Below are 26,846 nucleotides of genomic sequence, written 5' to 3' on the forward strand. Positions count from 1 at the left end.
CCAAAAAAAAAAAAAAAAAGAAATGCAACCATAAAACCACATTGTATGCCCTTAAAAGATAATGAAACTCAGGTGCTGTTGGCTGATATCTGCAATCCTAGCTATTCAGGAGGCTGAGATTTGGAGGATTGTGGCTCATTGCCAGCCCTGGGAGAAAAGTCCATGAGGCTGTCTCCAAAAATAACCAACAAAAAGCCAGGTTGAAAGTATGGCTCAAGTAGTAGAGCGTCAGCTGAGCAAGCAAATGGAGCAAGCATGAGCACTGGTTTTCAAACCTTGATACTGGCATTGAACAAATACATATAATTGGAATATGTCATTTTAAAAGGGTCTGATTTGAGTTTTTGGATCTCTGTATCTTTTTATCCAGAATTACTTATATATACTTAATGATTTGTTTTAGATGGCAGCTATATATAAAATATAGAAATGGGATGTTGTACTTGTAAAAGATGACATCTTTGCTGCTTGCCCTCTCCCCACGGAGCTAAATACCTGAGGAGGAATGAGTGTGTTACTGGTTTTATGTAATGCACAGGAACTGGAAAAGGAATAGTTAAAAAATAGATTAAGTATTTATATTTTTAAAATATTAGATTATCATGAAATGTGCAAAAAGGTAATTAAATTGTCTCTTTTGATTGTGGAAAAGTCAAAGTTCATCATTTATTAACATCAGATTTAGTTTATGGAGTATTACTCTAGTAGAGTAGAATATGAATTCTAGCACATTTTGTGCATGTGCTTGTTATCAAGGTCTAAGTAAAGAAGTATCACTTCACCCCTCATTTTTTTCTAGTAAGCTTATTGTTTATTTTCTCATGCCAACCCTGTGCTACTCCAAATAATGACTGTGCCCTCAGATACTCATTGTGTATGAGACAGGTTTTTCCATCCTCAATGAGTCTGTAGTTGAAAATATAAAGGGATAACTTGCTTTTTGCTGTAACAAAATCTGTATACTAAATTATTTTGTTGCCCTGAAGCAGAATCAGCACTAAAATATTGGCCCTGAACTGAGCATCAGCAGTCAAAAGAATATTTTCTGAGGGTTGAGACAGCCCCTGCCTGTAATCTCATCTAACTCTCCTGCCCTCTGGCTGTTGACACTTACAAGTCACAAGTCCCCTTCTGGTTTTATCACTCCACTCACCCCAGTGCTTCCTCAGATGCCAGACTCTGGGAGCTTCTTCTGACCTGAGTTACCCAGTTGTGACCATGATTAGATGATAGCATGCCTTTACACAAGGAAGGAACACACATTCTGGACATCAAGGGGATGGAGTATAGCTGTATTTGTGTTACATTAGTATCCAGAGGTGTCTGTCACTGGCCTCTTAGAGAAAACTTGGGTATGATCAGATTATTGTTGATAATATCTGAGCATTTTTTTGTGAGTAGGTGGGGATCACATTTTTCTAAGGCCAATAATCAAGCTCTTGACAAAGTAGAACAGATGTGTGGGTTTTTTGTTGTTTGGCTTTTTGGTGCTGGTCCTGGGGCTTGAACTCAGTACCTGAATGCTGTGCCTCACTTTTTGTTTTTGTTTTTGCTCAAGGCTAGTACTCTACCACTTGAGCCATTCTTCCACTTCAGGCTTTTTGGGTAGTTAATTGGTGATGAGTCTCATAGGCTTTCTTGCCTGGGCTGTCTTTGAACTGCTATCCTTAGATCTCAGCTTCCAAAGTTGCTAGGATTATAGGTGTGAGCCACCAACACTTGGCAGTGTTTTTTTGTTTTTGTTTTTGGTGCAAATACTTGGATATGTAAGCCTGGGCTGGCTTTGAACTTCAATCCTCCTATTTCCTAAGTAGCAAGGATAACAGGCAGGTGCTGCCAGCCCCACATTTCTCAGGGCATTCACATCATACCTCTTAATAGCAGGATAAGTATTGTTTCTACAAATAGTCACTAAAGTACAGGGACTTGGGTGATGTAACGGTCTTTGTACAATGTGTTCACTGTTTAGGAAAAGAGTATTCCTGTTAAGTTATTTTGTATTTTCATGTAATAGAATTAAGATAGGAAAGAAGGAAGTAGTTTTAACCCCCATTTTGTCCCAGGTATGGGAAAATTTGATACATGATTTTGATATTATACTTGTATGTTTTTGTTAAGCTAATTATAAGCAAGCAGCATTTAGAAAATAACTTATACACAGTACTAAACAGTTGTATCCTTGGTTGCTTTATGTTCTCATGTTAGTTTTGATTCTACTTTGATTCTGTGTGGTGGTAAAAAAAATCATTAAAAACAAAAACTGTAATTTTCTTTGATTGAATGGGATTTCTTTTTGTTGTTGTTAGGCGTTGGGCTTGAACTCTGGGCTTGGGCGCTATCCCTCAGCTCTTCAGCTCAAGGTGGCTGCTCTACCGCTTGAGCCACAGCGCCACTTCCGGTTTTCTGGTGGTTTATTGGAGAGAAGAGTCTCACGGACTTTCCTGCCTGGGCTGGCTTTGAACTGTGATCCTTAAATTTCAGCCTCCTGAGTAGCCAGGATGACAGGCGTGAGCCACCGGCGCCCGGCTCAATGGGATTTCTTTACTTAAAAAAAAAAAAAAAACTAAAAACATTAAAAAAATTAGTTATTGCTATGATGCTGTGGGTTTGAACGAGAGCTATGGAGAAAAACCTGGGTCTACCAAGAACTTAATATACATGTTGAGTTGTTAATGTGCTGCTGTGGACTGGATGTGTTGAGCATGCTTTCACAATTTTTTCCCCTCACAGAAACGATAGACAATTCCCAAGGCGCTTACCAAGAGGCTTTTGATATAAGCAAGAAAGAGATGCAGCCCACACACCCAATCCGCCTGGGGCTGGCTCTAAACTTTTCTGTATTTTACTATGAGATTCTTAATAATCCAGAGCTTGCCTGCACACTGGCAAAAACGGTAAGATGAAAGTTCAAGTAATAGCTCTTAGTCTAAGGTTGTTTGAGGGGTCAAATTTTTTTAATTCTTTTTATTACCACCTTGCCCATTTAAACCCCAGGCCCTTTCAGTGATGTATTCTTCCCATAATTATAAGGAATAATATCTGACTGAAGAGCATGTAAGGCAGAATAGTCAAAGAAGTATGAGTAATTTTATGAAGGAATGAAACAGAAGATTGTATAGTAATGCATGCTAGTTTGGTCATTAGAAATCTGATTTCCTCAAAGTGCCTCAAAAAGGGACAATAAGAAAGGCTTCTGCAGATAACTAACGCCTAGCTCCTATTGCAAGGATGAAGCACTGGAACTGTACTATGTGTCCTGGGAAAGACCCAGAGGCTTGCTTACTGAAGGACATAAAGTTCCAGGTCATTCTCTTAAGGTCTTGAAAAACTAGAAATCTGAGGGGATGATTCTATTGAATTTGATGACTCACAGTAGAATCTGAGACAAGTGATTTGTAATTGTATACTAATGAGTTTTTGTCAGTGCAAATATTGTTTACCATGATACAAATATTTTATCAGGCTTTTGATGAGGCCATTGCAGAACTTGATACACTGAATGAAGACTCATACAAAGATAGCACCCTCATCATGCAGTTGCTTAGAGACAACTTAACAGTAAGTTGTTCATTCTTAATTTTATTTTCTTTCAAGAACAAAAGTAGTTATATTTAGGGCTCCCTAGCTTCTTCTGAGGGTAGTTACATAAGTTACTCTCCTAGGGAGGAAGAGAGAGAGAGAGAGAGAGAGAGGAGAGAGAGAGAGAGAGAGAGAGAGAGTGAGTGTGTGTGTGTGTGTGTGTGTGTGTATTGGCATTAGGCCTGTGTGTGTGTGTATTGGCATTAGGCCTCTGTGTGTGTGTGTGTTGGCATTAGGCCTGTCTGAGAAACTCGGTATTCACATTACTATTTCATTGAGTTGAAGATGTTAATAAATTGTGTTAATTTAGAGTTTCTATTGTTTTAATTTTTTCATTCTTTGGATAAACTAGCTGTAGCAGAATTGGGACTATGTTTCAATGCTTTTCTAAAATCACAAGAAATAGCTGTTCTAATAAAAGTTCATGTTGTAGATTTTGCATATTTGACAAGCATTACTCAGTAGAGAGTAAACATATATCAGGTTTATTCTGAATCCTTTGGTTTGTCTTCTTGTTTGTCCTCCCTACTTTGAAAGATAGCTGATAAAGGACATTTGTTAGCTTTCTGATGCTGTGACAGAACACCTGAAATAAACCAACCTACCAGGAGGAAATGTATATTCTAAGAATGCTTTTTTTGTTTGTTTTTGGTTTTGTTTGTTTTGGGGCTTGAACTATGGACCTAGGCGCCATCCCTGAGCTCTTCCCTGAGCTTAAGGCGAGCTCTCTACCACTTGAGCCACAGTGCCACTTCTGAAATGTATTTTCTGACTCAGTTTCAGAGGTTTTGGCCCATGGTAGTTTGGTGCTGTTGATTTGTCCGTACATACACCAAGGCAGGATCAGGAAGCCCTTTATCTCCTGGAAACCAGGAAGCAAAGAGAGAACTGAGGTTGCAACATCCTGTGCCCTTCAAGGCACTCCCCCAGTGATAGAATTTCCTCCAGCTAAACCCCATTTCCTGCAGGTTTCACTGGCTTGCGTAGGGAGCCAGGTCTTCTGTGGGACATTTCAGACCCAAACCATAGCCTGAAATCATTAGGTAAAGAAACAGTGTGAGCTTAGGTTTTTGTAGGTTCAAGCACACTTAATAAGATACTGTGTTAAACTTTCTAGAAAGTAAATGAAAAGATTCCATGTTATAATATATAAATGTAGTTCTCCTAGCCCTCAAATATGGTGTTTCATCTTTTACTAGATAGGACTAAATGTGTGCATATGTGTATATACATATACATAAATGTATGTAGTTCTTGAGGGAATTTGTTGATTTTAGTTGTATCCATTTTTGAGTTGTATCCTGACAGTAACATAAAGATTATCTAAGATTCTAGTTTCTAAAATTGTCAGTAATGACTGCACGTTGGTCTGGTAGCATCCAGTGTTTGTGGATTATGGTCAGTATTACTTAGTGTTGACTGATTACTTTTTCACTTCTGTATATCCTAAAACTAGAAAGCTTTGGAGATGTGTGTGTTGAGGCATTGTCTCCAATTCAAGAACTCTTTCTGTTCATCTGTATGTATATAGTTGCTGCTTCCCTGTAGCTTTCCACCCGTTTAATAATAATAATACTTTTTTTTTTTTTTGCTAGTCCTGGGGCCTTGAATTCTGGGCCTGGGCTTGAACTCAGGCCTGGGCACTGCCCCTGAGCTGCTTTTGCTCAGGGCTAGCACTCTACACTTGAGCCACAGCACCATTCTGCCTTTTTCTGTGGTACTGAGGAACCGAACCCAGTGAATGCTAGGCAAGCACTTTACACTAAGCCACATTTCCAGACACCCCCCCCCCCCCCCCTTCCCCCCTCCCCCCCCCCCCCCCCGGGTTTAATTCTTAAAACAACACAAAATGACTGCTTCTTTTTCTGTGTAATCCTTTTGAATACTTGGAAAGTTACCACACCTGTAGCTTTTCCTTCCATATCAGTAGTTTTTGGTTTTTAGTCTCATAAACTACTGAAATACTAACAATGAAAAGAACATTAAATTATTAGGATATCTCCTTGCTTATTCTGATTTTAGCTTTGTTTATCAATGTTGACAATCAAACCCAGAGCCTTGCAAGAGGCAAGTGTTTTGCCTCTGAGCTATAGCCCAGTGTAGCTCTTTTTTTTATTTTTATTTTTTTGACTACTTTTTAAGAGTACGTTAAAAATGTACATGAAGAGAGACAGACAGATAGAACATAGGACTTGATGTATCAGTGGTCTGGTCTGGAAATAATACCTATGATTCTTTGTTTTCTAGTTATGGACATCAGACAGCGCAGGAGAAGAATGTGATGCGGCAGAAGGGGCCGAAAACTAAACACAAACAGGGTGTAAACCTTCTCTTCAAGAAACCTTTTTACACATCTCCATTCCTTATTCCACTTGGATTTCCTATAGCAGAGAAACCCATTCATGTGTATGGAATCAACTGTTCATAGTCTTTTCACACTGCAGCTTTGGGAAAACTCCATTCCTCGATTTGTCTTTGTCTTGGCCTTCCTCGTGTGCAGTTACTGCTGTAGAAAAGTATTAATAGCTTCATTTCATATACACATAAGTAACTTCCAGACACTTATGTAGAGGACTAAAAATGTACCTGGTATTTAAGTAATCTAAACCAGTTCTACAAGTGACTGTGTTTTGTATTACTGTGAAGATACGAAAATGTAGTGAATTACAACTTGAAGTGTGTTCTACATAACTTCCTTATTTCTACATTCCCTCCCTTACTCTTCTTTGGGGGTTTCCTTTCAGAAAGCAACTTTTCCATGCTCTTATGTATTCCTTTTTAGGAGGAATCCAGACGTATTAGATTGAGTGGGAAAGCACTTGATGTTTCTGGGCTGAGGGCTTACAAATTGAAATACCTCCTGTTTCACTTTTTAATGGAGGTCATGTGTGTGACAACAGGGAGTTTCCTATTCATTCTTCATTTGCTGCTGTTTAAGTTGACAACTTCCCTACCCAATAAAAATTCACTTACACCTCCTGCCTTTGTAGTTCTGGTATTCACTTCACTATGTAATAGAAGTAGCATGTTGCTGCCAGAATACAAGCATTGCTTTTGGCAAATTAAAGTGCATGTCATTTCTTAATACACTAGAAAGGGGAAATAAAGTATACAAGTCCAAGTTTAAAACTTTAGTACTTTTCCATGCAGATTTGTGCACATATGAGAGGGTGTCCAGTTTGTCTTAGTGATTGTTCTTTAGAGAGTTGGACCACTATTATGTGTTGCTAATCATTGACTGTAGTCCCAAAAAAGCCTTGTGAAAATGTTATGCCCTATGTAACAGCAGAGTAACATAAAAATAAAATTACATTTTATAAAACCATTTACTATGGCTTTGTAACAATTGCATACCCATATTTTAAGGGACAGGTGAATTTACTACTTTCTGAAGTTTATTGATACTTTTATGTAAAATGTAGTGGCACCTTATCTCTGCATTGTGATACCATTGTCGGATGCCTGGGAAGGTGTAAAATTGGATTACATTTCTTAGAGTGTCTTGCTGTAGGCCAGTCGCGTGGACCAACCCTTCTTCAGATGTAAATGAGAATCTGGTGAAGTGTTATATGGAATAAAGTGGACATTTTAAAACTAGAAAAGCTAATTATGTGATTGTGTTTTTGGCTGGTATTGGATTTCTGCTTCAGTAGATACTAGAAGAGGTCAGGTATCTCAGTAGTTTAGTTTTCAGGTAATTTTCTGAATTGAAGTTGTACTACTAGTGAGTTCCAAATTTTCTTCAATAATGCCACAATGACTTTTAATGACCTGTCTTATACATTTGAAAACTGAAGTTTAATTCAGAAGATAATCTTAACAAATTCGCATTGCAGGATTCTCCACTTATCTACCAAATACCAGCATGAAATAGCTTCATTTACATGTTATTTGTTTGCACACATGCACTAGGCATGTCTGTTGCTAGGAATGTCTTGCAAACCCTTTGCACCTAATTTGTTATCTCAGGGGAAATGAAGACACAGAATTCAACAAGACTTTGGGTAGTAAAGTTTTAATTAAGTTTGGGTTGGAGTTATAGGTATGTATATACTCTAATAAGAGCATTTGCATAACATGTACCACAAAGGAAAAAAATAAAATGTTTTTTTTTTCAGTTAAGTAGTTGTACAAAAAGGTTTCAGTTCCACAAGTCAGAGTATGAGTGTAATGCATGTTCATCAGTGTTACTCCGTCCATTGTTCTCCCCCAAATAGTTTGAATCTTAAGGACTAAAAGGTTTGGTTTTATTCTGATGGTAGGTAAGTTGATTTATTTCCACATTATCTAATATCTTTTTTAAAGTGATGTCATTCTTTATGGTATAGAAAGGGTTTCTCTATAGAAAGCAATCACTCTGTGCTTTATTCTGCATTTGTATTTGTCAGCTTTTCATGCACAAATCTGCCTTCTGGAATTGGTACTTACTTGGCTAAAGGAGAGTATGTGTGTCATATATATACATTGCTATTGAATTGTAAAGATTGAAGTTGAGTGAAGTTGATGTAAACTACTTAGCACAGTAACCTTGTTTTGGAGTATCCAGTAGGTGTTTAAGAGTAGATCTGAAGACGTGAAGGTCATCATGAATTCCACTTGCCACGTACAGCTTAACCTCACTCCATTTTTACATGGTCATGTCTACTCAGCTACTACCTTGAAGGACATAAGTAAGTACTGGGGGGGTGGGGGGACCCTGAAACCACCTTGAACATGTCCATAAGTGGCCTTTTTTTTTTTTTAAGGTATGGGGAGCCAGTGTTGATCAGAGTATATTGTGCCTAGACAAGTGCTTTATACACATAATCCTTAGCTCTTAGTTGACAGATGGTCACAAGAAAAATGAAACCATTTGCTAAAATTTGTATGTGTGTCTGTAAGCAGCAGGCCAAAGAGTTTGAGTTAAGGTATTACATTAGTATCATTGTTCTCCAATTCTTTTTGTGGAGTCAGAGGCTTGCTGTTTAGTCATCACCTTCAGGCTTTGAACACTAGATCCTCTGCCTGAGCCTCTCCAGTACTGTGATGATAGGCATGTACCATACCCGGGTTTCACTGCCATTTGTATGCCACTATGTTTTGGTTGTGCTGTGGTGCCTTTCTTATTATGGCATTGAAGTGTGATTCTTTTTTAAAGTCAATTTGTTTTCATTTCTCAACTCTCCAATCTCAATAGTCCACTTACAGCTAACTTGAAAAAAATTTTCAAGACTCTCTTTGCTAATAGCCAAGGCTGACCTTGAACTCAGTGATCCTACCTCAGGCTTCTGAGTGCTGGAAGGGATTTTTCATGAAAAGGTATTTTGCACAGAGTGACAGGCTTGTGCTTTGAATCCTAGCTACTCGGAGCTGGGATCTGGTGGGTCTTGGTTTGAAACCAACCTAGACAGAATAGTCCCTGAAACACTTATCTCCAAAATAACAAGCAAAAAGCTGGGCTGCAAGTATGGTTCAAGTAGAGAACCAGCTGACCAACTGTTAGGCCAAGGCCAAACCCTGGTACTGGCAACAATGATATATTGCCTCTTGTTGCTTTTTAGAAAATGAAGGCTTAGCCAGGTGCTGGTGGCTCACGCCTGTAAACCTAGCTACTCAGGAAGCTGAGATCTAAGGATTGAGGTTTGAAGCCATACCAGGCAGGAATGTCAGTGAGACAGAGTTCAGCCCCGTAGAGAGTAAGGAAGTAAGCATTAGTTACCCAGCTATTTGTCAGATTCATTTTGTGTGTGTACTGTGAAGGCCTTTCTCATGTTCAGTGCACGAGTGTAGTGGAAGGCCGATTAGCCTTTTATAGCATTTACCACTGTATGTGGGATGACAAAGTCGCACTGTGTCCAGCTTTTTTTATTGAGATGGAATCTTGCAAGCCTTATGCCAAGGCTTCCCTGGAGCCACCATATTCCTTATCTCAGCTTCCCACATAGCTAGAACAACAGGCACATACCAACATGCCCAGGTCTTGGTTGAAAACTAGCTGAGCCAGCCTCAAATTTTGACCCTCTTGATCTGGGCCTTTAGAGTAAGTAGTATTACAGATGTGAGCTTTTTTGTTTTCTTTTGGCCCATCCTGGGGCTTGAATTCGGAGCCTGTGCACTGTCCCTGAACTTTTGTGCTCAAGGGTAGCACTCTACCACTTGAACCACAACACCACTTTTGGTTTTTTGATGATTAAGTGTAGATAAGAGTCTCACAGACTTTCCTGCCCAGGCTTACTGTGAAGTGTAGTCCTCATAATCTCAGCTTCTTATTGAGAAAGATTATGGGTGTAAACCGCTAGTGCCTAGCCTAGATTTACTTTTTTTTTTGTCGTGGGGCTTGAACTCTGAGCCTGAGTGCTGTCCCTGAGCTCTTCAGCTCAAGGCTAGTGCTCTACCACTTGCCACAGCGCCATATCCGGTTTTCTGGTGGTTTATTAGAGGTAAGAGTCTCACGGACTTTCCTGCCCAGGCTGTCTTTGAACCGTGATCCTCAGATCTCATCTCCTGAGTAGCTAGGATGACAGGTATGAGCCACTGGCATCTGGCTGATTTACTTTTCTTAAATTGGTATATCTTACAAACTTTTAAGGTATTGTTTAAAGAAAACTTAAACCATTGAAGTAACAAAATTAGGATTTATTCAACAAGAGAAACTTAATAAAGGATTGTCATGGGATATAGATTAAGTGGGGTTGAAATTAAATTAAGCCCACAGCTCAGTAAACCTTACTACTAAAGGCTTCTAAGTTATTTAAGCTGGAATACGGCTCTCAGGAGTATCTGGTCTTAAGTGCTTGTCAGAAACGTTGTTTACAGCCTCATTGACTCAGCAACATTCTATGTTGGTTGGAGTTGTTTGCTGTAACTTGAGCCAAAGATTTTCCAACAGGTAAATTTGTGTACTTTAGATAATGTCTGTGTGTGGTATGGGCTGTGATGATACGATATAATTTATTTCACTTGGTAACTGGTATTGTCTTACATGCTATCAAGATAGTAGCTTCCCTCTGGGTACCAATAGCTCATGCCTTGTGATCCTAGCTACTCAGGAAGCTGAGACCTAAGGATCGAGGTTCAACACCAGGAAAGTGTGGGCAGGAAAGTGTGTGAGACCTCCAATAAACCACTAGAAAACCGGAAGTGGTGCTGTGGCTCAAGTGGTAGAGCACTAGCCTTGGGACAGCACCCAAGACCAGAGTTCAAGCCCCACAGCAACAACAACAACAACAAAAGTAGCTTTCCACAGATACAGAGGCTACTTAAGATTGATCTCTCATGGTTATTTGGGTTTGGTTTTCATTCTTTTTAGTTTTTTAGTGCTGTAGATCAATCCAGAGCCTCACACCATGCTATACAGTGTATTTACCAGTGAGCTGTCTTTACCCCACAATTACTAGGGGTTTGGTTTGTCCTGTGCTTGAACTCAGGAACTCAAACTCACCCTCTTGCCGGGCTTGCCAGCTTGTTGGCATTCTGCCACTTGATTCATGCCTCCATCTTGGCAGTTTTGTTAGCTGTTTTGAAGATGGAGTCTTGCAGACATTTCTGCCCAAGCTGGCAGTGATCCTTAAATCTAAGCCTCCTGAGTAGCTAGGATTAGGCATGGACCACTAGTGCCCTGTACAGTAACTAGTTTTTGATCATAGAAATCTATTTCTGAATAAAGTATGCATTTTGCTTTCTGTGATAGTGAATCTTGAGAATTAGAAAAGGTTGGTTTAAGCTGGGTGCTGATGGCTCACACCTGTAATCTTAGGTATATAGGAGGCTGAGATTGGAGGATTGTGGTTTGAAGCCAGCCCAGGTAGAAAAGTCCTTAACGACTAAAAAGCCAGAAGGGATGGTGTGGCTCCAGTAAATAAAGCGCCAGCCTTAAGCAAAAAAGCTAAGGGACAGTGCAGAGCCCTGAGTTCAAGCCTTAGGACCTGCCCGCTCCCCCCCCCCAAAAAAAAAAAAAAGGCTTATGATTTAGCTAGGATTTGTAGTCTGGTTTTCTTTCCACCAGTTTTATAAGGAAGTTAACCATCTAAGCTTAGGATAACTTTTCTACTTCTGCTTGTACACACTGTAATTTGTTATTCTGTGAAGAAAATCTCTGCTACCCACCTTGTATAATCCTCATTGTCTGACTGGACTGATTTTTTGCCATTTTCTACAGAAATTACCAGAGTTTTCTTTTTCCGGCATTAGTACTGAGAACTCTGCACTTTAGTCATGTGTGTCTTTAGACACCAAAAACAATCCTGAAGCTATTCTGCTCCAAGGCAAGTAGCAACAGCACAGCTTTGGAGCTAGGAAAACAAATTCCATGAGGTTATTAATCCTTTCAGAAACCAGGTTTGTCCAAGTATTTAGCCTGAGACATGGTGTGATGTAGTAATGGAAAGACAAGTAGCCCAGAGTGTCTGTTAGAGGCAGGGGCTGCAAAAGGTTTTAGGACTTGGGATTTCACTATTTTATAGCTGCCTTTAATATGTCTTGAGTTTCCTTTTTTTTTTTTTTTAGCTATAAAATACATTCTTAGAGCTGATGTGAAGTCTTTCAAGATGCTGTACAGGGTTGTGGGATATATGTAGGATACTCAGCGAGGGACAGTGAGAACCAGACTGGGCACTGGGCACCTTCTGTAATCCCAGCTGTTGAGGAGGCTGAGGCAGGAGGTAAGCAAGTTCAAAGTCAGCCCGAGCCTGTCTCAGAATTGAAAAAATAATGTTGGAGATAAAGCTCAGTGATATGGTGCCTAGGGTATGTGAGACCCTGTGTTCAGGCTTTAGGACAGAAGGGTGGGGAAGGGGAATAACAGGACAGCCTAATTTTGGAAGTGGAAAGTTCTAATAAAACCAGTCTTGTGCATAAGAAAATCAACCACACTACCCAGACCTATTACCCTAGATTTTCAAGGACATAGACACAAAAAGAAAATGACAGTGTAACTTGGGAATGCAAAGTAAAAAAAAAAAAAAAAACTATTAAGCAGTGATATTACTTCTAATTAGCATTCTCTGATGGAACACAGTGGGGAAAAGTCATTCTGATGAAACTAAATGAAGAAAAATCTGGACTTAGAGAACAAGTGCTAAGAAATGTCTGTTTTTCTGGTCAAGAACTTCTTGTTGGTGAGCAGTTGTTAGTAACTTCTGGTCATAATTCTCATCAACATGGAAGGCTTTGCTCCCTTTCCCCCATATTTTTGATTCAGTTGGCAGGTGATGGTGCCTTGAGGCCATTGTTCCTGTCTGCATTGGCTGGAGGGTTTGCTGAAGTGAGTGCACGTGGGCCATGGTTTTGATCTCGTAGGTCTGAGATCAGGCCCAAGAGATCTTTTATTGGTATGCCTCAGCCCCATACAGTTGGGCTTTACTACTACTTGAAATTATTTGGTTTATATATGAAAAAGCATGGTGCTCCTATGTCACCTCATTCTCAGCCCTTATTAGTCATTGCCTGTTTGGTATTGAGGGTTTTTTTTTTTTTGTTTGGTTTTGTTTTTTTGTTTCTCTGGTTGTGGGGCTTGAACTCTGGGCCTGCGGGCTGTCCCTGAGCTCTTCAGCTCAAAGCTAGTGTTCTACCACTTGAGCACAGCGCCACTTCTGGTTTTCTGGTAGTAAGTTGGAGATAAAAGTCTCACAGATTTTGAACGTGATCTTGAGTAGCTAGGATTACAGGTGTGAGCCACCGGTGCCTTGCTGGTATTTATTTTTTAATACACGGTTTTGTTTTGGATTTTTTCCAAAACAACTCTGGACCTTGTGCTTCAAGCATTGAAGCATTAAACTTGAGCCACACCCCCCAGCCCAAAGTAATAGTTTTATTCCAGTTCTGACAGCTTTCATGATATGTGAGATTCCAAAGGTCTTGTAAGATCCCTAAATTAAAAGAATTGATCCTGAAGGTCTTTGGAATGGAGGCTGGGGGTCTGGCTGGTAGGTATGAAGCAAGAGATAGTTGATCAAGGTTAATCAGCATCCATGTGGATGGGAGATTGGTTGGTACCCAAGGTAGAAAGGTAGAAATGCATCCCAGTAGGCCAGAGGCCCAGGAACTTGCAAGTCGTGTGAGCTAGCATCAAGGGATTCAAACTAGTGGCCATTTGAGGCTAGAGGATTTGAGTTCCTTCCCTTCCCTTATCAGTCCCTCCAGTTCCTGAATTGTTGACCTAAGGTAATATAAAATATGAACCAACCTTTCTCTTTAAAGATGGAACACATATCTAGGTGGTTTTTGTTTTCTGTGTTTTACATTGTGTCGATATTACATTTGTTTCAAGGTTCTGGGCTGGAGGGAAAACTTATCTGCCAAAAGCTCTTAAGCCCCTATGTATTTCTTAAAGTCTGAAGTTATCTGGGCAAGTCTTAGAAAAGATAGTTAAGTAATTCAGTCTATACTGGCCACCTAAGTTTATTTACTCTCCTACCCTAGGGCTTGATCACTGGGCCTAGGTGCTGTCCCTGAGTGTTTTGTTTTTGCTTAAAGCTAGTGCTCCACCACTGGAATCACAGCTCTACTTCTGGCTTTTTCAGTAATGAATTGGAGATAAGAGTCTCAAGGATTTACTTGCCTGGGCTGCCTTCAAACCTCAATCCTCAGATCTCTGCCTCCTGCATAGCTAGGATTACAGGTGTGAGCCACCAGGACCTGGCTTCCTGTGGATCCTTCAAGGCCTTATTTTTTTGAAATAAAGGCCATTTGGCATTATGTTAGTTGATCATACTTAAATTGCATTTGCCACTAAGGCAAACCATCTTTCTGGTTGTGGATAATTTTGGTGTCCTAAGAGCTGAGAATGGATGGATGGATGGATGGAAGGAAGTGAACAGCACTTGACACATGAAGAGAACACGCAGCCTAGACTATGTGAGGCTTTCCTGGAGATGGCACTTGAGTGCTAGCAGTGTAGAATTTGATCATTTGATCATGAAATGGTGAGCAGGAGGAAAGTTTTGTAAGCAAGACTATATATAGAGAGGCACATATATGAAACAGCAGGAATGGCTAGCTGCTGAGCTGCCTCGGAGGAGAAAGGGAAACAGGAAGTAGTGGGAGACCCTGAGAGAGGGAGAACACGCCTGGAAGCCCAACACTGAGGAGGCGGAAGCAGGAAGATCACAAGGTTGAGGCCAGCCTGGGCTGGTCTGCGAGCCCATGTCAAGAAACTTCAACTGTGGGAGGTCAAATTGGGTAGAGCCCTGTTGGCAGGCAAAGCAGCAGGAAATACACCTGATGGATGATGGAAACCTAGGAAAAACATGACCAAAGTAAGAGGCAATGATGAGCTTTGCCTTCCCCTGCTTCCCATGGCTTTTTCAGCATCTGGCTTTTCACCCTTCTCATCAGTTATTTAAACTGCTAGCTATTCTTCGTGTGTGCGTGTGTGTGTGTTCACCCTTCTCATCAATTATTTAAACTGCTAGCTATTCTTCGTGTGTGCGCGCGCGCGCGCGCGCGCGTGTGTGTGTGTGTGTGTGTGTGTGTGTGTGACTTGTGGGGCTTGAACTCTGGGCCTGGGCGCTGTCCCTCTGCTCTTCAGCTCAAGTCTAGAGCTCTACCACTTGAGTCAGAGTGCTGCTTCTGGTTTTCTGGTGGTTAATTGGAGATAAAAGTCTCATGGATTTTCCTGTCCTGGATGGCTTTGAACTGTAACTCAGATCTCAGCCTCTTGAGTAGTTTAGGATTACAGGCATGAGCCACCAGTGCCTGGTTTATCCTTCCTTTACTAGTTAAGCTAACTTGAGTTGATATCAACTAAAAGGTCTAGAAGACACAGCCCACTCTGAGTCTAGGCATTGTCCTTGAGCTCCTTTTGCTCAGGCTATCATTCTACCACTTGACAGCCACAGCTCCACTTCTGGCTTTTTCTGTGATTAATTGGAGATAAGAGTCTCCCAGATTTTCCTATCTGGATAGCTTTGAACCATGATCCTCAGAGCTAAGCTTAGATATGGTGCTGGTCCTGGGGCTTTAACTCTGGGGCTATATTAAAAAGTAAAAAAAAAAAAAAATTCCATATCTAAGCTCAGCGGCCCTCTCTGTTCCAATAAGTCTCAAGGGCAAATTCTTCTACCTCTTTATAAGCTAAAGGCTCTTGACTATAGAGAGCATGTACCTTCTTGTGTCTCCCAAAATAGATTTCTCATTAGTTTGAATTTGTGGTAAGTGCTTAACTTGAATGCCCTGGTGGTGAAGTGCTGGAAGTGACAATTTGTGGAGAACTGGCTTTATAAGAACGTTCCATGGGTGGACAACCCTGAGATCATCTACTATTGGACGCATGCTTACTGGTCAAGTGCCAGGCAAGAACTAACCTGTGGGCCAGGACCCATTTTCAGGATCCCTTCCTGCCACTAACTGGCTGTGTACTTGGGAAAGCAGCCAAATCTCCCCTTCCCCCTCCCCCCCCATAAACTCCAGAAAAATAGGTAAAGAGTCTAACAAGATGGCTTAGGAATATTTCAAGCCCAATAGATGTTTTGACTGACTGCATTAAAATTCCACAAAATAATTTATTTGGCAATAAGAGTATCAGTTAAAAAATAAAAAGACCAAACTAACACCCCTGCATACAGACTCTAGAAGACATTACTGGGTTAGGTGACAATCACATTCTTTTGTATTTTTCTTTCTTTTTTTTCTTTTTTTTTGGGTCCGGTCGTGGGGCCTGAACTCTGGGCCTGAGCACTGTCCCTCAGCTCTTCAGCTCAAGGCTAGCGCTCTACCACTTGAGCCACAGTGCCACTTCCGGCTTTTTTCTTTTTGCTTATGTGGTGCTGAGGAATCGAACCCAGGGCCTCATGCATGCAAGACAAGCACTCTACCACTGAGCCACCTTCCCAGCCCCTCTTTTGTATTTTTCAAATTCACATATGTTGAACTATATCACCAAACTCTAGAGGGATTTTTGTGTGTGTGCTAGTCCTGTTTGTGTGTGTGTGTGTGTGTGTGTGTGTGTGTGTGTGTGTGTGCCCCCACGCACGCGCACGTGCGTGTAGGACTGGGGGCTGTCCCTGAGCTTTTGTGCTCAAGGCTAGCGCTCTACCACAGCTTTTTTTGGTGGTTAATTGGAGATAAGTCTCACAGAATTTCCTGCCCAGGGGTGGCTTTGGACTGCAATTCTCAGATCCTAGCTTCTTGAGTAGCTAGGATTTTACAGGTGTGAGCCACTGGCATTTGGCTAAACTGAAGTTTTAATAGATGTCTGCTTTGAAGTTACTTCTGTATAATGTCCAGTGTAAGGACATCAATGCATAATTAGGTATGGTGATTAAATACCAGAGGCTGCACAGGATGAAAGTAATGAGCCAATGTTGTGATTCTACATCAGCTTCTCTTTTTTTTGGGGGGGGGGGTCCGGTCGTGGGGCCTGAACTCTGGGCCTGGTCAATGTCCCTCAGCTCTTCAGCTCAAGGCTAGCACGCTACCACTTGAGCCATACCACCACTTCCGGCTTTTTTTTCTGCGTATGTGGTGCTGAGGAATCAAACCCAGGGCCTCATGCATGCAAGGCAAGCGCTCTACCACTGAGCCACCTTCTCAGCCCCTACATCTGCTTCTCTTAATATACAAACTTTCTCTACATAGTAAACCAGTAAATAAATGGCAATCTCTTTGCCTCCTCTCGTGGCAGTTGCTTCTATCGTCTGGCTCCTCAAGCTGACCAGTGTCTCAGAAGCACAGGACTAGACTACATAGTGACCGAATGGGATCAGGATCACCAGTCTCAGCCCCACACTGTCAGAGAGAGACCACTGGACAGCTGGCCTCTCTCTGGTGCATGTGTCATGTGTGGTAAGAGTGCTTACTCCTGTAGCCTAGATTCTGCAATGGGTATGTGAGCAAGGTTCCTCTGTCAGAACCCCTCACCTTATCCTCCCAGTTCGCTAAAGGAACACCATGGTCAGTGTGTAGACTACGGCCCTGGCCATGCTCCTCCTATCAGTTACAATTTGAATGCCCTCCTGCTTGAGCCAGGGGCTTCTCTCTCCTAAGCCAACTTCAGAGTAGATTCATTGGTGTATAAGGTGTACCAGCTTGCTTGTCATCTAGCAGTCTAATTGAGCTTGTTGCTCCTCTGGCCCAAACTACTGTCTGGAAAATTTCTAGATGATGTCAAATGTAGAAGCCACACCCATAAGCTCTTGACCCATTTTTTTGTTCATGACCTTAATACTTAAGGCGTACGTGTGTGTGTGTGTGTGTGTGTGTGTGTGTGTATGTGTGTATGTGTGTCCTGTGTGCTGTCCCTGAGCTTTTCAGCTCAAGGTGAGTGCTCTACCACTTGAGCCACAGTGCCACTTCTGGTTTTCTGGTGGTTAATTGGAGGTAAGAGTCTTACAGACTTTCCTGCCTGGGCTGGCTTTGAACCAGGATCCTCAGATCTCAGCCACTGAGTAGCTAGGAATACAAGCATGAGCCACCAGTGCCAGTCTGATTTTTTAAAAAAATCTCTTTGTCTGGTTTTTGGTCTCCATATGACTCACAGAGGCTCTGCCAGTAGGCAGAGAATAGGAAAGAAGGAGGCCACACACATAGCTACTTGATGGTGGTCTTGTTGAAAGGAGCAAGGTTAAAAATTGCTGGTCTAGAGTGACAGTTGGGCATCATTTATTCTCCTAGCAACAACAGAACAAAATGGTCAAAACCATTGCTTTTTATGTTCTTAGATTGCTGAAATAAGACTCAAGTGGAATTTATCCTATGCAGAAGTCCAGGTTTGCTCCCAGTAGTATATTTGGCCTGGGACAAGCAAGACTTCCTACCAAACTAAGAACAGGCAGAGTTTAGGAAGAAAGAACAGAGCATAAAGGTTCTTAGTGGTCTCAGGGCTTCCTGAACACAGTGGGATCAGCAGAAGAATGATGATTAAACCACAAGAAATTTAACATCATTCAGTGTTTGAATGGCTTTGAAAATCCAATACTGTACAGGTTTCCTGTTTTTCCTATGATCACTCTGTTGCCCCAATGGAGTTCATTGTAGAACTTCACTAGTGGGCTTTAACCAACTAAACTATGGCTTTAGATGCTGCATTTACTCCCACTTGTCTTCCCGATCCATTAGCCCTCTGAGGTAGGTACCTTTACTTCTTTCTGTATTTAAAAAAAATGCTGGGAGAAGTTTTACCACTTGTCAAAGTGATTTGCAGATTGTTCAGACTCAGCTGCTTGGCTCCAAAGTCTCAGCTCTCACTTCTGAGTCATGACAGGTCTTCATAAACAAAGCAGAACTTCGTGATGAAATGTTACAGAATAACAGGATGAGGCACTGATCTTTGATAAGAAAATATTAGCATTTTCTCTCCCCTTGTTAGGAAGGAGGCCATGGTTGGTTGGAAATGAACGGAAGGTTGAGACATGAAATCTGCCTGAAAGCTTCCTTCAGTTGCCTTAGGGCTCTGCCTCATTCTCTACACCATGAAGTTAACTGATAGAAGCCAGGCATTTCACAACTTCTTCATATTTTGGGGGGACAATACTGGGGTTTCACACCTAAATCCAGTAACACTGATGTCCTCCTAAAAAGAGAGACAGATATAAGTACAATGGGTAACCATAGGAGGTAGAACTGCCCGCAATCTGCAGAAGCTGAAGAGACAAAGGATTCTCACTTGAGCCTTCCAAGGAAGCGTAGCCCTAGCAAGACCTTGCTTTTGTACGAGGAAATAAAACTGGGATCTATCTATCAATCAATCATATAGGGTCTTAGTTGATGGTTCACACCTGTAATCCTAGCTGCTCAAGAGGCTGAGATCTGAGGATCGCAGTTTGAAGCCAGCCTGGGCAGAAAAGTCCATGAGACTCTTATCTCCAATTAACCAGCAAAAAGTTATAAGCGGAGCTGTGGCTCAAGTGGTAGAGTGGTAACGTTGGGAGAAAGGTTAATGAGATTCTTTTTCAATCCACATCTGGTCACAATGACTTATACCTGTTATCCTAAACTATGCAAGAGGCTGAGACTTGGAGGATGGCAATTCCAGGCAAATCCTCCATGAAGAGAACTTGATGTCCCATTCCTGTGACTCCATCTCAACACTGCCTGGGAGAGGAGGCACAATGGCTGGGCACAATGACAAGTCTGTCATCCCAGTGAAAAGCACAAGCAGGAGTGCCTTGCAGGCTATGGCATAAAACAAGCCACTACCTCAAAAAAACCACAAAAAGGTGCCAGAGGCAAGGTTCAAGTGGTAGAGTGCTGACCAAAGTGTGTGAGGTCCTGAGTTTAATCCTTAGCTCTGGAAAAAAAAAAAAAAGCAAATGTTAGGGCTGGGAATGTGGCTCAATGGTAGCGTGTTTGCCTTACATGCATGAGGACCTGGGTTCAATTCCTCAGCACCATATAAACAGAAAAGGCTGGAAGTGGCGCTGTGGCTCCAGTGGTAGAGCACTAGCCTTGAGCTGAAGAACTGAGGGACAGGGCTCAGGCCCAGAGTTCAAGCCCCACGACCAACAAAAAATGCAAGTGTTAAAATGAACTTGGCATCTGTGTATTTCTTTCAATAGATATTAATAGTTGTGCAAAAAAGAGTATCCTTAATTTAGGAGTTTAGAACAAACATTTCTTACCTCCCAGATTTCAGGCTATGATACTGGAGTCTGAAGGAATCTCAAAGCTTGTTGGAGGCTAAGGAATTCCTGTGTGGCACATTTTAGCTTTCTTGGGCAGCTACTGGCCAGAAACCTCTATTCCTACTCTCATCTTTGTAGGTTTTCAATGACATGAAAGCTGGATTCCCTGGATTTATAATCCAAGAGAAAAGGAAGAGAAGCCCAACATGGTGGCACATGCCTTTAATCAACTTCTCATGGAACTCTGGAGGCTGAGACAGAAAGATTGGACTTTGAGTCTTGCCTAAACAAGGCTAGAGCCAATCTCAACCAGAAAAAGAGTACCTGAGATGAAACTCTCTTCAAATCTAACCTTGGCAAAGATACACCAGCACTTCTGCTGTATGTATATGTGCTACTGGTCACACAGACCAGCCACAGTCCATGGTGGAAGGTGACTATTAAAGAGGGTGAATATCAGAATCATTGGGACTTATCTTGGAGGCTGTCAGTAGCTGTGGAATCTAAGGTTCTAATATCCCATTGTAAAATGAATCTCTCAGGTTTGTCTGTTTAAGCTGGCTTTGAACCATAACCCTGAGGTCTCAACTTCTTGAGTAGTTAGGATTATAGGTATGAACCATTGGTGCTCAGCTGCAACTACCTTTATGGTGAAAAAATAATTTAAGATATTGTCTAGGGGTTGCTTATTTAAAATTCTTTTTGAGGGTAAGAGAATAAAAGCTTGAACCATGGAGTTAGAGCACTATTTTTGTTTTTTTGGAGACAGGGTCTCAATGTGCTTCAAGATCCTCCACCTCAGCCCCTTTGGCTTGTGTTACCCTCTCTAGAGGGCCAGTTTTACTATTCCAGTCTTCTGCTGGCTCTTTATCTCCCCCATGTGGTGCTCTTTTATCTTGAAGGTATAGAGAACTGACAAAGGAAAGATGAACCTCAAATTGCAGTTATTAATTTGGGTTCTGATTTGTGAAAGGGAAAAATGACTTGAAATCTGGGCTGCCACTAAAAAAACCTGTTTTCTGTTTTCTAAAAAGTGACCAGGAGCTTTAAAAAAGATGACATTAAACCCAGGGCTGTGTGTGTGTGGGGGCACTAAACAAAAGAATGTACAGTCTACTAGAATCATAAGCTGCACAGTTGGATGCCTAGCGAATATAACATTTCTAGAGTTTATAACAACAAAAAGCCACCAGAACCTTCACATCTTTATGGAATACAGTTATATATAATTTGAAGAGGTGAAATCCTCTTTTGAGGATTTAAGTATATCATCAATGTATACTTAAATGATTAAGCATGGATAGTTAATGAAGGCATTTTACATCTTACATGTGTGTACGGAACAGATTCAGCTAACTTATGTAAAAAGCCGGTAACCTAAAAATGCTGAAATTTGGCTGGGGTGTCCTACAATGAACATAAATACGTTTTTCCCTTGGGACTTGACCAGCACTCCCATTTTGTTCCTAACACGTTTCCATTTCATGGTAATGACTGTCTCACTGTCGAGGAGTAAACGTATTAGGCTCTCTCTGTATAAACAACATAACTCAGACATCCCAGCTGGTGAATATCTTACTCAGCACTATAAATACTCAAGTACACAGAGCTAAAATGATGCAAAGCATCGCACAGCAGCACAAGCCGCACTGGGAAACTTCCAGCCCAGGCGAAACGGACCGAGTAGAGGGGATGCGGTGGGTGGGCTCCGGAGCCTCCCCGGCCCTCCCGGCCCCGCCGCCGAGCTGGAGCCCGACCCGCGAGGTCTCCAGCAGCGGGCGGGGACCACGGTCCCGGGCGGCCCCCAGGCCCAGGACCGCAGCTGGCTCCGAGGGTCCTCCGGCGCCCCGGGACGCGGCAGCTGGACCCCGGTCGGGACTGCAGCGCCTCAGCGACCCTAACCGTACTTGGGACGCCGGGATGAAGGGGGCAGGCCTGGCTCGTGAGCTCCCACCTTCCCCGCGGTCACTCGGGGACCGGAGCGAGGCCGGGCGGGGTCGAGTCAGGACGACGGGACCCGAGGCCAAGCCAGCGCCGGCGCAGCTCGGGCGGGGCGGGCGGAGTGCGGCCGGGGTGCGGCCGGAGCCGCGGCGGGGCGGGGACTCCCGGCATGCCTCGCGGCGCCCGGCTTCCGGCCGTGGGCGGTGCGGGGTTGGCGGCGGCCGGAAGTGGGCTGGGCCGGCTTCTCCGGGCGCCGCCCGCACTTCCGGGTCCTGGATCCCGGGGCTGGAGTTCCCGGTAGGCGGCGCGGGAGGGAGAGGAGTCTGCGGGGCCGAGCCGGGCCGGCGGGTCCTCTCTCCTCCATGTGAGCGGGCTCCGAGCCCCCGTCAGGCGAAGCTGTCCCGAGGAGCGCCCGGCGGCCGGCCGGGAACATGAGGCGGTGTCTGCTCTTCCTGACCAGCCTCGCCCCGCTGGTGCTGGCGCCGCGACCTCCGGACGCCGCGGGCCCCGGCTCCCCCCAGCGACTTGGTAAAGAACGGGGGCGGCGGGGGTCCCCGAGGTGGCCGAGCGCGGGCCGGGGGCCCCTCCGCTGGCCCGCGTCTCTGCGGGGTGCTTGGGGAGCTCCTGAGATCTCGGTCCCCGCGTTGCCAAGAAAATGGGGTGTGTTCGCGGTCCTGCCGAAGGCGGCCGGGGCAGGGAAGAAGGGCCCGCGCGCCTGCGGGAAGGTCTCCCGGAGCAGGCCGCGCGGCGCCCGGCGGCCGCGGCTGGGCTTTCCGGTGCCTCTTCTGACAGGACTTGGAGCTTGGGGACTTGTCGTCCCCCGCCGCCCCGCCTTCGTCGGGTGGAAGTTGGTTGGAGGCACTTGGGGGAGAGGGCGCGGAGGGAGGCCCACACTCGACCTTTCAGTCGCGCGTGTGAACATCTGGTCAGGGACGGTCATCTGTGAGCCTAGCCAGGAGGCGATTCCTGTGCAATTGTGTTTTCTAGAGGGCTCGTGTTCAGAGTTGTAAAGTTAGGTGGAAGTTACTGTGACATTACTCTAAGCTGACTTGTAAGACAGTTGGGTTAATCATAACACAGTGTGAGACAGTATACTTTCCATTGTGTGAAGCTGTAGTATTAGTACATTTTTTCATGGTCCTCAGTATAACACGGTTTTACATGAGTGTTGTTCCGTGCAGTTTGAGATCCTTCGGATTTTATGGCTAATTAATTTTCTCGCATTAGTTATTGCCTGGCATTGGAGCTGTAATTAACTGATAATAGGTAGTAAAGATGTTGAATGTTCTCGCCTTAATAACTGTTTTGTGGTAGTGCCATTTGAAATGGATTATAAGTATTTAAGGAGAGAAAGGAGCTAGTTAGGAAGGGCTGTGAATTAGCCATGGCTAAGTCAGGATGGATAAAGCATCATTTTAAGAATAATAGTACCTAAGAGAATAAACATGCATTTTGAGAGATTTTCTCCACTCTGAAAAACTATGTTACATGTTTTCATTCTCTTGTTCACAGGTGAAAAAGTTAACGACTCTTAGAGAACTATACTCTGTAGAGGAAAAAACACTATATGATATCAACTTTCAGCATCATATGCAGATTTTTTTGTCAGTTGTGGGGCTTGAACTCTGGGCCTGGGCCTTGTCCCTCAGCTCTTCAGCTCAAGGCAAGTGCTCTACCACTTGAGCCACAGTGCCACTTCTGGTTTACTGAGTGGTTTATTGGAGATAATAGTCTCATGGACTTTCCTGCCCCGTCTCAGCCTCCTCCTGAGTATCTAGAATTACAGGCATGAGCCACCAGTGCCGGGCCAGATCATATTTTTAATTAGCAAAATACAGATTATTTGTGCCAGAAAAATGTGTGTAGACTTAGCTATTCATCAAAAACATTTGAAGTGCTGCGTTCAGGTGGCTCATGCTGTAATCCTCGTCACTCAAGAGACTGAGATTGTAGTTTGAGTCAGACCTGGCAGAAAAGTTGACTAGACTCCATTCCAAATAACCAGCAACAAGCAGGACTGGAGGTATGCCTCAAGAGGTAGAGTGCCAGCCTAGCAAGGACTTGAGTTCACACCAGAACAACAACAACAAAATAACCCCAATTGTGTGCTCAAGTTGTTATATGTGGCATTGGAAATAAAAAGACCATCTTAAAAAGATTTATGAAAGGGCTGGGAAGGTGGCTCAGTGGTAGAGCTCTTGCCTTGCATGCATGAGGCCCTGGGTTCGATTCCTCAGCACCACATAAGCAAAAAAGAAAAAAACCTGAAGTGGTGCTGTGGCTCTGTGGCTCAAGTGGTAGAGCGCTAGCCTTGAGCTGAAGAGCTGAGGGACAGCGCCTAAGCCCAGAGTTCAGGCCCCACGACTGGACCCCCCAAAAAAAATATTTATGAAAGAGTGAAATAGAGACTCATACAGAGATCAGAACAGATACTCACAAAACAACATGGAAGAGAACATTTGGGTACATTATAACAAGTATTACCATTAAAGGGGGGGGCACTGAATACAATCTAGGAAGGTAATGACTTCCTGGGAAAGGTGATACTTGAACCTAGACTTTTAAAACTAGATTGGGAGTGGGGGGAGTGGCTCAAGCAGTAGACTACCTGCCTAGCAGGAACAAAGCTTGAGTTCAAACCCCAGTAAAGTAAAACATGAATCTCTGTAAAATTCACAAAATTAAGGGATAACAATGTTCTATAAGAAATGCACTCATTATCATGCTTATTGTAACTGTAAGTCCTCTGTTCATCACCTTTACAATACAAAAAAAAGAAAGAAAAAACACACACAAAAAACCTAGATAGGGCCAGGTGCCAGTGGCTCATGCCTGCAGTCCTAGCTAGGAGTCTGAGATCTGAGGATTGTGGTTCTAAGCCAGCCTGGGCAGGAAAGTCCATGAGACTCATCTCTAGTTAATCACAGAAAAAATGGGAAGTGGTGCTGTGGCTCAAGTGGTAGAGTATTAGCCTTAAGCAAAAGGAGCCCAAGGACAGCACCCAGGTCCAGAGTTCAAGCCCCAGGACCAGGAAAAAAACAAAAGCAAACCAAAAAGAACCCTAGATAGGTAAAAATTGAAAATAATGGCAGAGCTGGGAACTGTTCCAACTTGCACTATGGGAACCTTACAGGATGATTTTTTTTTCTGTGCTAGGAACTGAACCCAGGGTCTTGCATACAATATGTAGGTGCTCTACCATTGAACAACGTCTTCAGCTTTAGTTTTTTTTTTAAATGTCAAGAAAATGGGTCACTGTTTCAGGAAAATCCAGTGAATTATATATATACCTTGTAGGTGTCTTCTTTTTTTTTTGGTGTATGTGTGACAGTGGAGGATGTTATTTATCATTGAACCCTCCAATTATGTAGACTGAGTCAAGACCAGCTCAATAGTTCATAGTTGAAATCTATTTTATTGAATCTGCTTTATTTTTTTTTAGTCTACTTGCACTGTAATACTGTAATTGCATAACTGATATTGATTAGGAATGTGACTTTTTTGAAAGGCAAAAATATATCAAAAATCTGTTTCAGCCGGGCACTGGTGGTTCACACCTGTAATCCTAGCTACTCAGTAGGCTGAGATCAGAGGATCCCGGTTCAAAGCCAGCCCAGGCAGGGAAGTCTGTGAGACTGTTACCAGAAATCCAGAAGTGGTGCTTTGGCTCAAGTGGTAGAGTCAAGTCACATGATCAAAAACCCCACAAAAACGGGGCTGGGAAGGTGGCTCAGTGGTAGAGCACTTGCCTTGCATGCTTGAGGCCCTGGGTTTGATTCCTCAGCACCACATAAGCAAAAAAAGAAAAAAGCCGGAAGTGGCACTGTGGCTCAAGTGGTAGAGCGCTAGCCTGAGCTGAAGAGTTGAGGGACAGTGCCCAGGCCCAGAGTTCAGGCCCCACGACCGGACCCAAAAACAAAAAACAACCCCACAAAAAAACAAAACAAAAATCTGTTTCAGAGCCTGGGAAGGTAACTCAGTGGTAGAGCGCTTGCCTTGCATGCATGAGGCCCTGGGTTCAATTCCTTAGCACCACCTAAGCAGAAAAAGCTGGAAGTGGAGCTAGTAGAGCACTAGCCTTGAGCTGAAGAGCTTAGGGTAGCACCCAGGCCCAGAGTTCAGGCTCCATGCCCGTAAAAAAAAAAAAAAAAATCTGTTTCAACTTAACTGTAAGAATTGCATAATTTAGGAAAATTGTGAGTCATGAGACCTAAGTCATTATTATATCTTATTGAAGTTGCAGCTGGGGGGGGGGTACAAGTCTCATTTTGATTTTAAAATTGTTTTTCTTTCGTGTTTCTTTTAATAAAAGAGGATGCAAATGGGTAGACAGTCACAAATGGGGAATGTTTATATTTCAAACATATTTTGAAATTTATCTTGAGGTTATTGGTATGGAGATTTTTCTATAATTGTTTGCAGCACCATTTAACTCAGTATTTTGACATCTCATTTCCTCATATTAATTTTGCTTATAAATTGCATTTCTTTAAATCTAAAGATGAAACTACCCTAACTGCTCCAGGGGAGATTTAATATAACTCTGCTTTGAACTAGTCAGAGACAGTTATTTCTGGGATAAGATGAAGAGTTAAGCAGAGGGGATAATAAACGAAACATCCTTTTGGTATTCAGAGACTTCCTGCATGTTGAGTATTGAGGTTTTCCAAGGCCAAGTGTAGTTGTTTTTTCAGGTCCTTCATCATTTATATTCTTTTTTTTTTTTTGTCGGTCGTGGGGCTTGAACTCTGGGCCTGGGCGCTGTCCCTCAGCTCTTCAGCTCAAGGC

The 26,846-nt window shown here is 42.9% G+C and overlaps 2 protein-coding genes across 2 annotated transcripts in view; both read left to right on the forward strand.

The window, feature by feature from the left end:
• The window catches only part of Ywhaq (tyrosine 3-monooxygenase/tryptophan 5-monooxygenase activation protein, theta), a 16,629-nt gene extending 9,455 nt beyond the window's left edge, over positions 1-7,174 (forward strand). The window contains exons 2-4 of the mRNA XM_013013764.1: positions 2,731-2,894; positions 3,463-3,558; positions 5,827-7,174. Of these exons, the coding sequence (XP_012869218.1) occupies positions 2,731-2,894; positions 3,463-3,558; positions 5,827-5,886 (320 nt within the window). The 3' untranslated portion in view covers positions 5,887-7,174. The remainder of the gene's footprint in view (positions 1-2,730; positions 2,895-3,462; positions 3,559-5,826) is intronic.
• A 15,165-nt stretch (positions 7,175-22,339) lies between these two features.
• Positions 22,340-26,846, forward strand: part of Adam17 (ADAM metallopeptidase domain 17) — a 56,471-nt gene continuing 51,964 nt past the window's right edge. Inside the window, exon 1 of the mRNA XM_013013665.1 lies at positions 22,340-22,586. Coding sequence (XP_012869119.1) covers positions 22,490-22,586 — 97 coding nt within the window. The 5' untranslated portion in view covers positions 22,340-22,489. The remainder of the gene's footprint in view (positions 22,587-26,846) is intronic.

Source organism: Dipodomys ordii, unplaced genomic scaffold (genome assembly GCF_000151885.1).
Source record: "Dipodomys ordii isolate 6190 unplaced genomic scaffold, Dord_2.0 Scaffold20, whole genome shotgun sequence".
Taxonomy (NCBI): Eukaryota; Metazoa; Chordata; class Mammalia; order Rodentia; family Heteromyidae; genus Dipodomys; species Dipodomys ordii.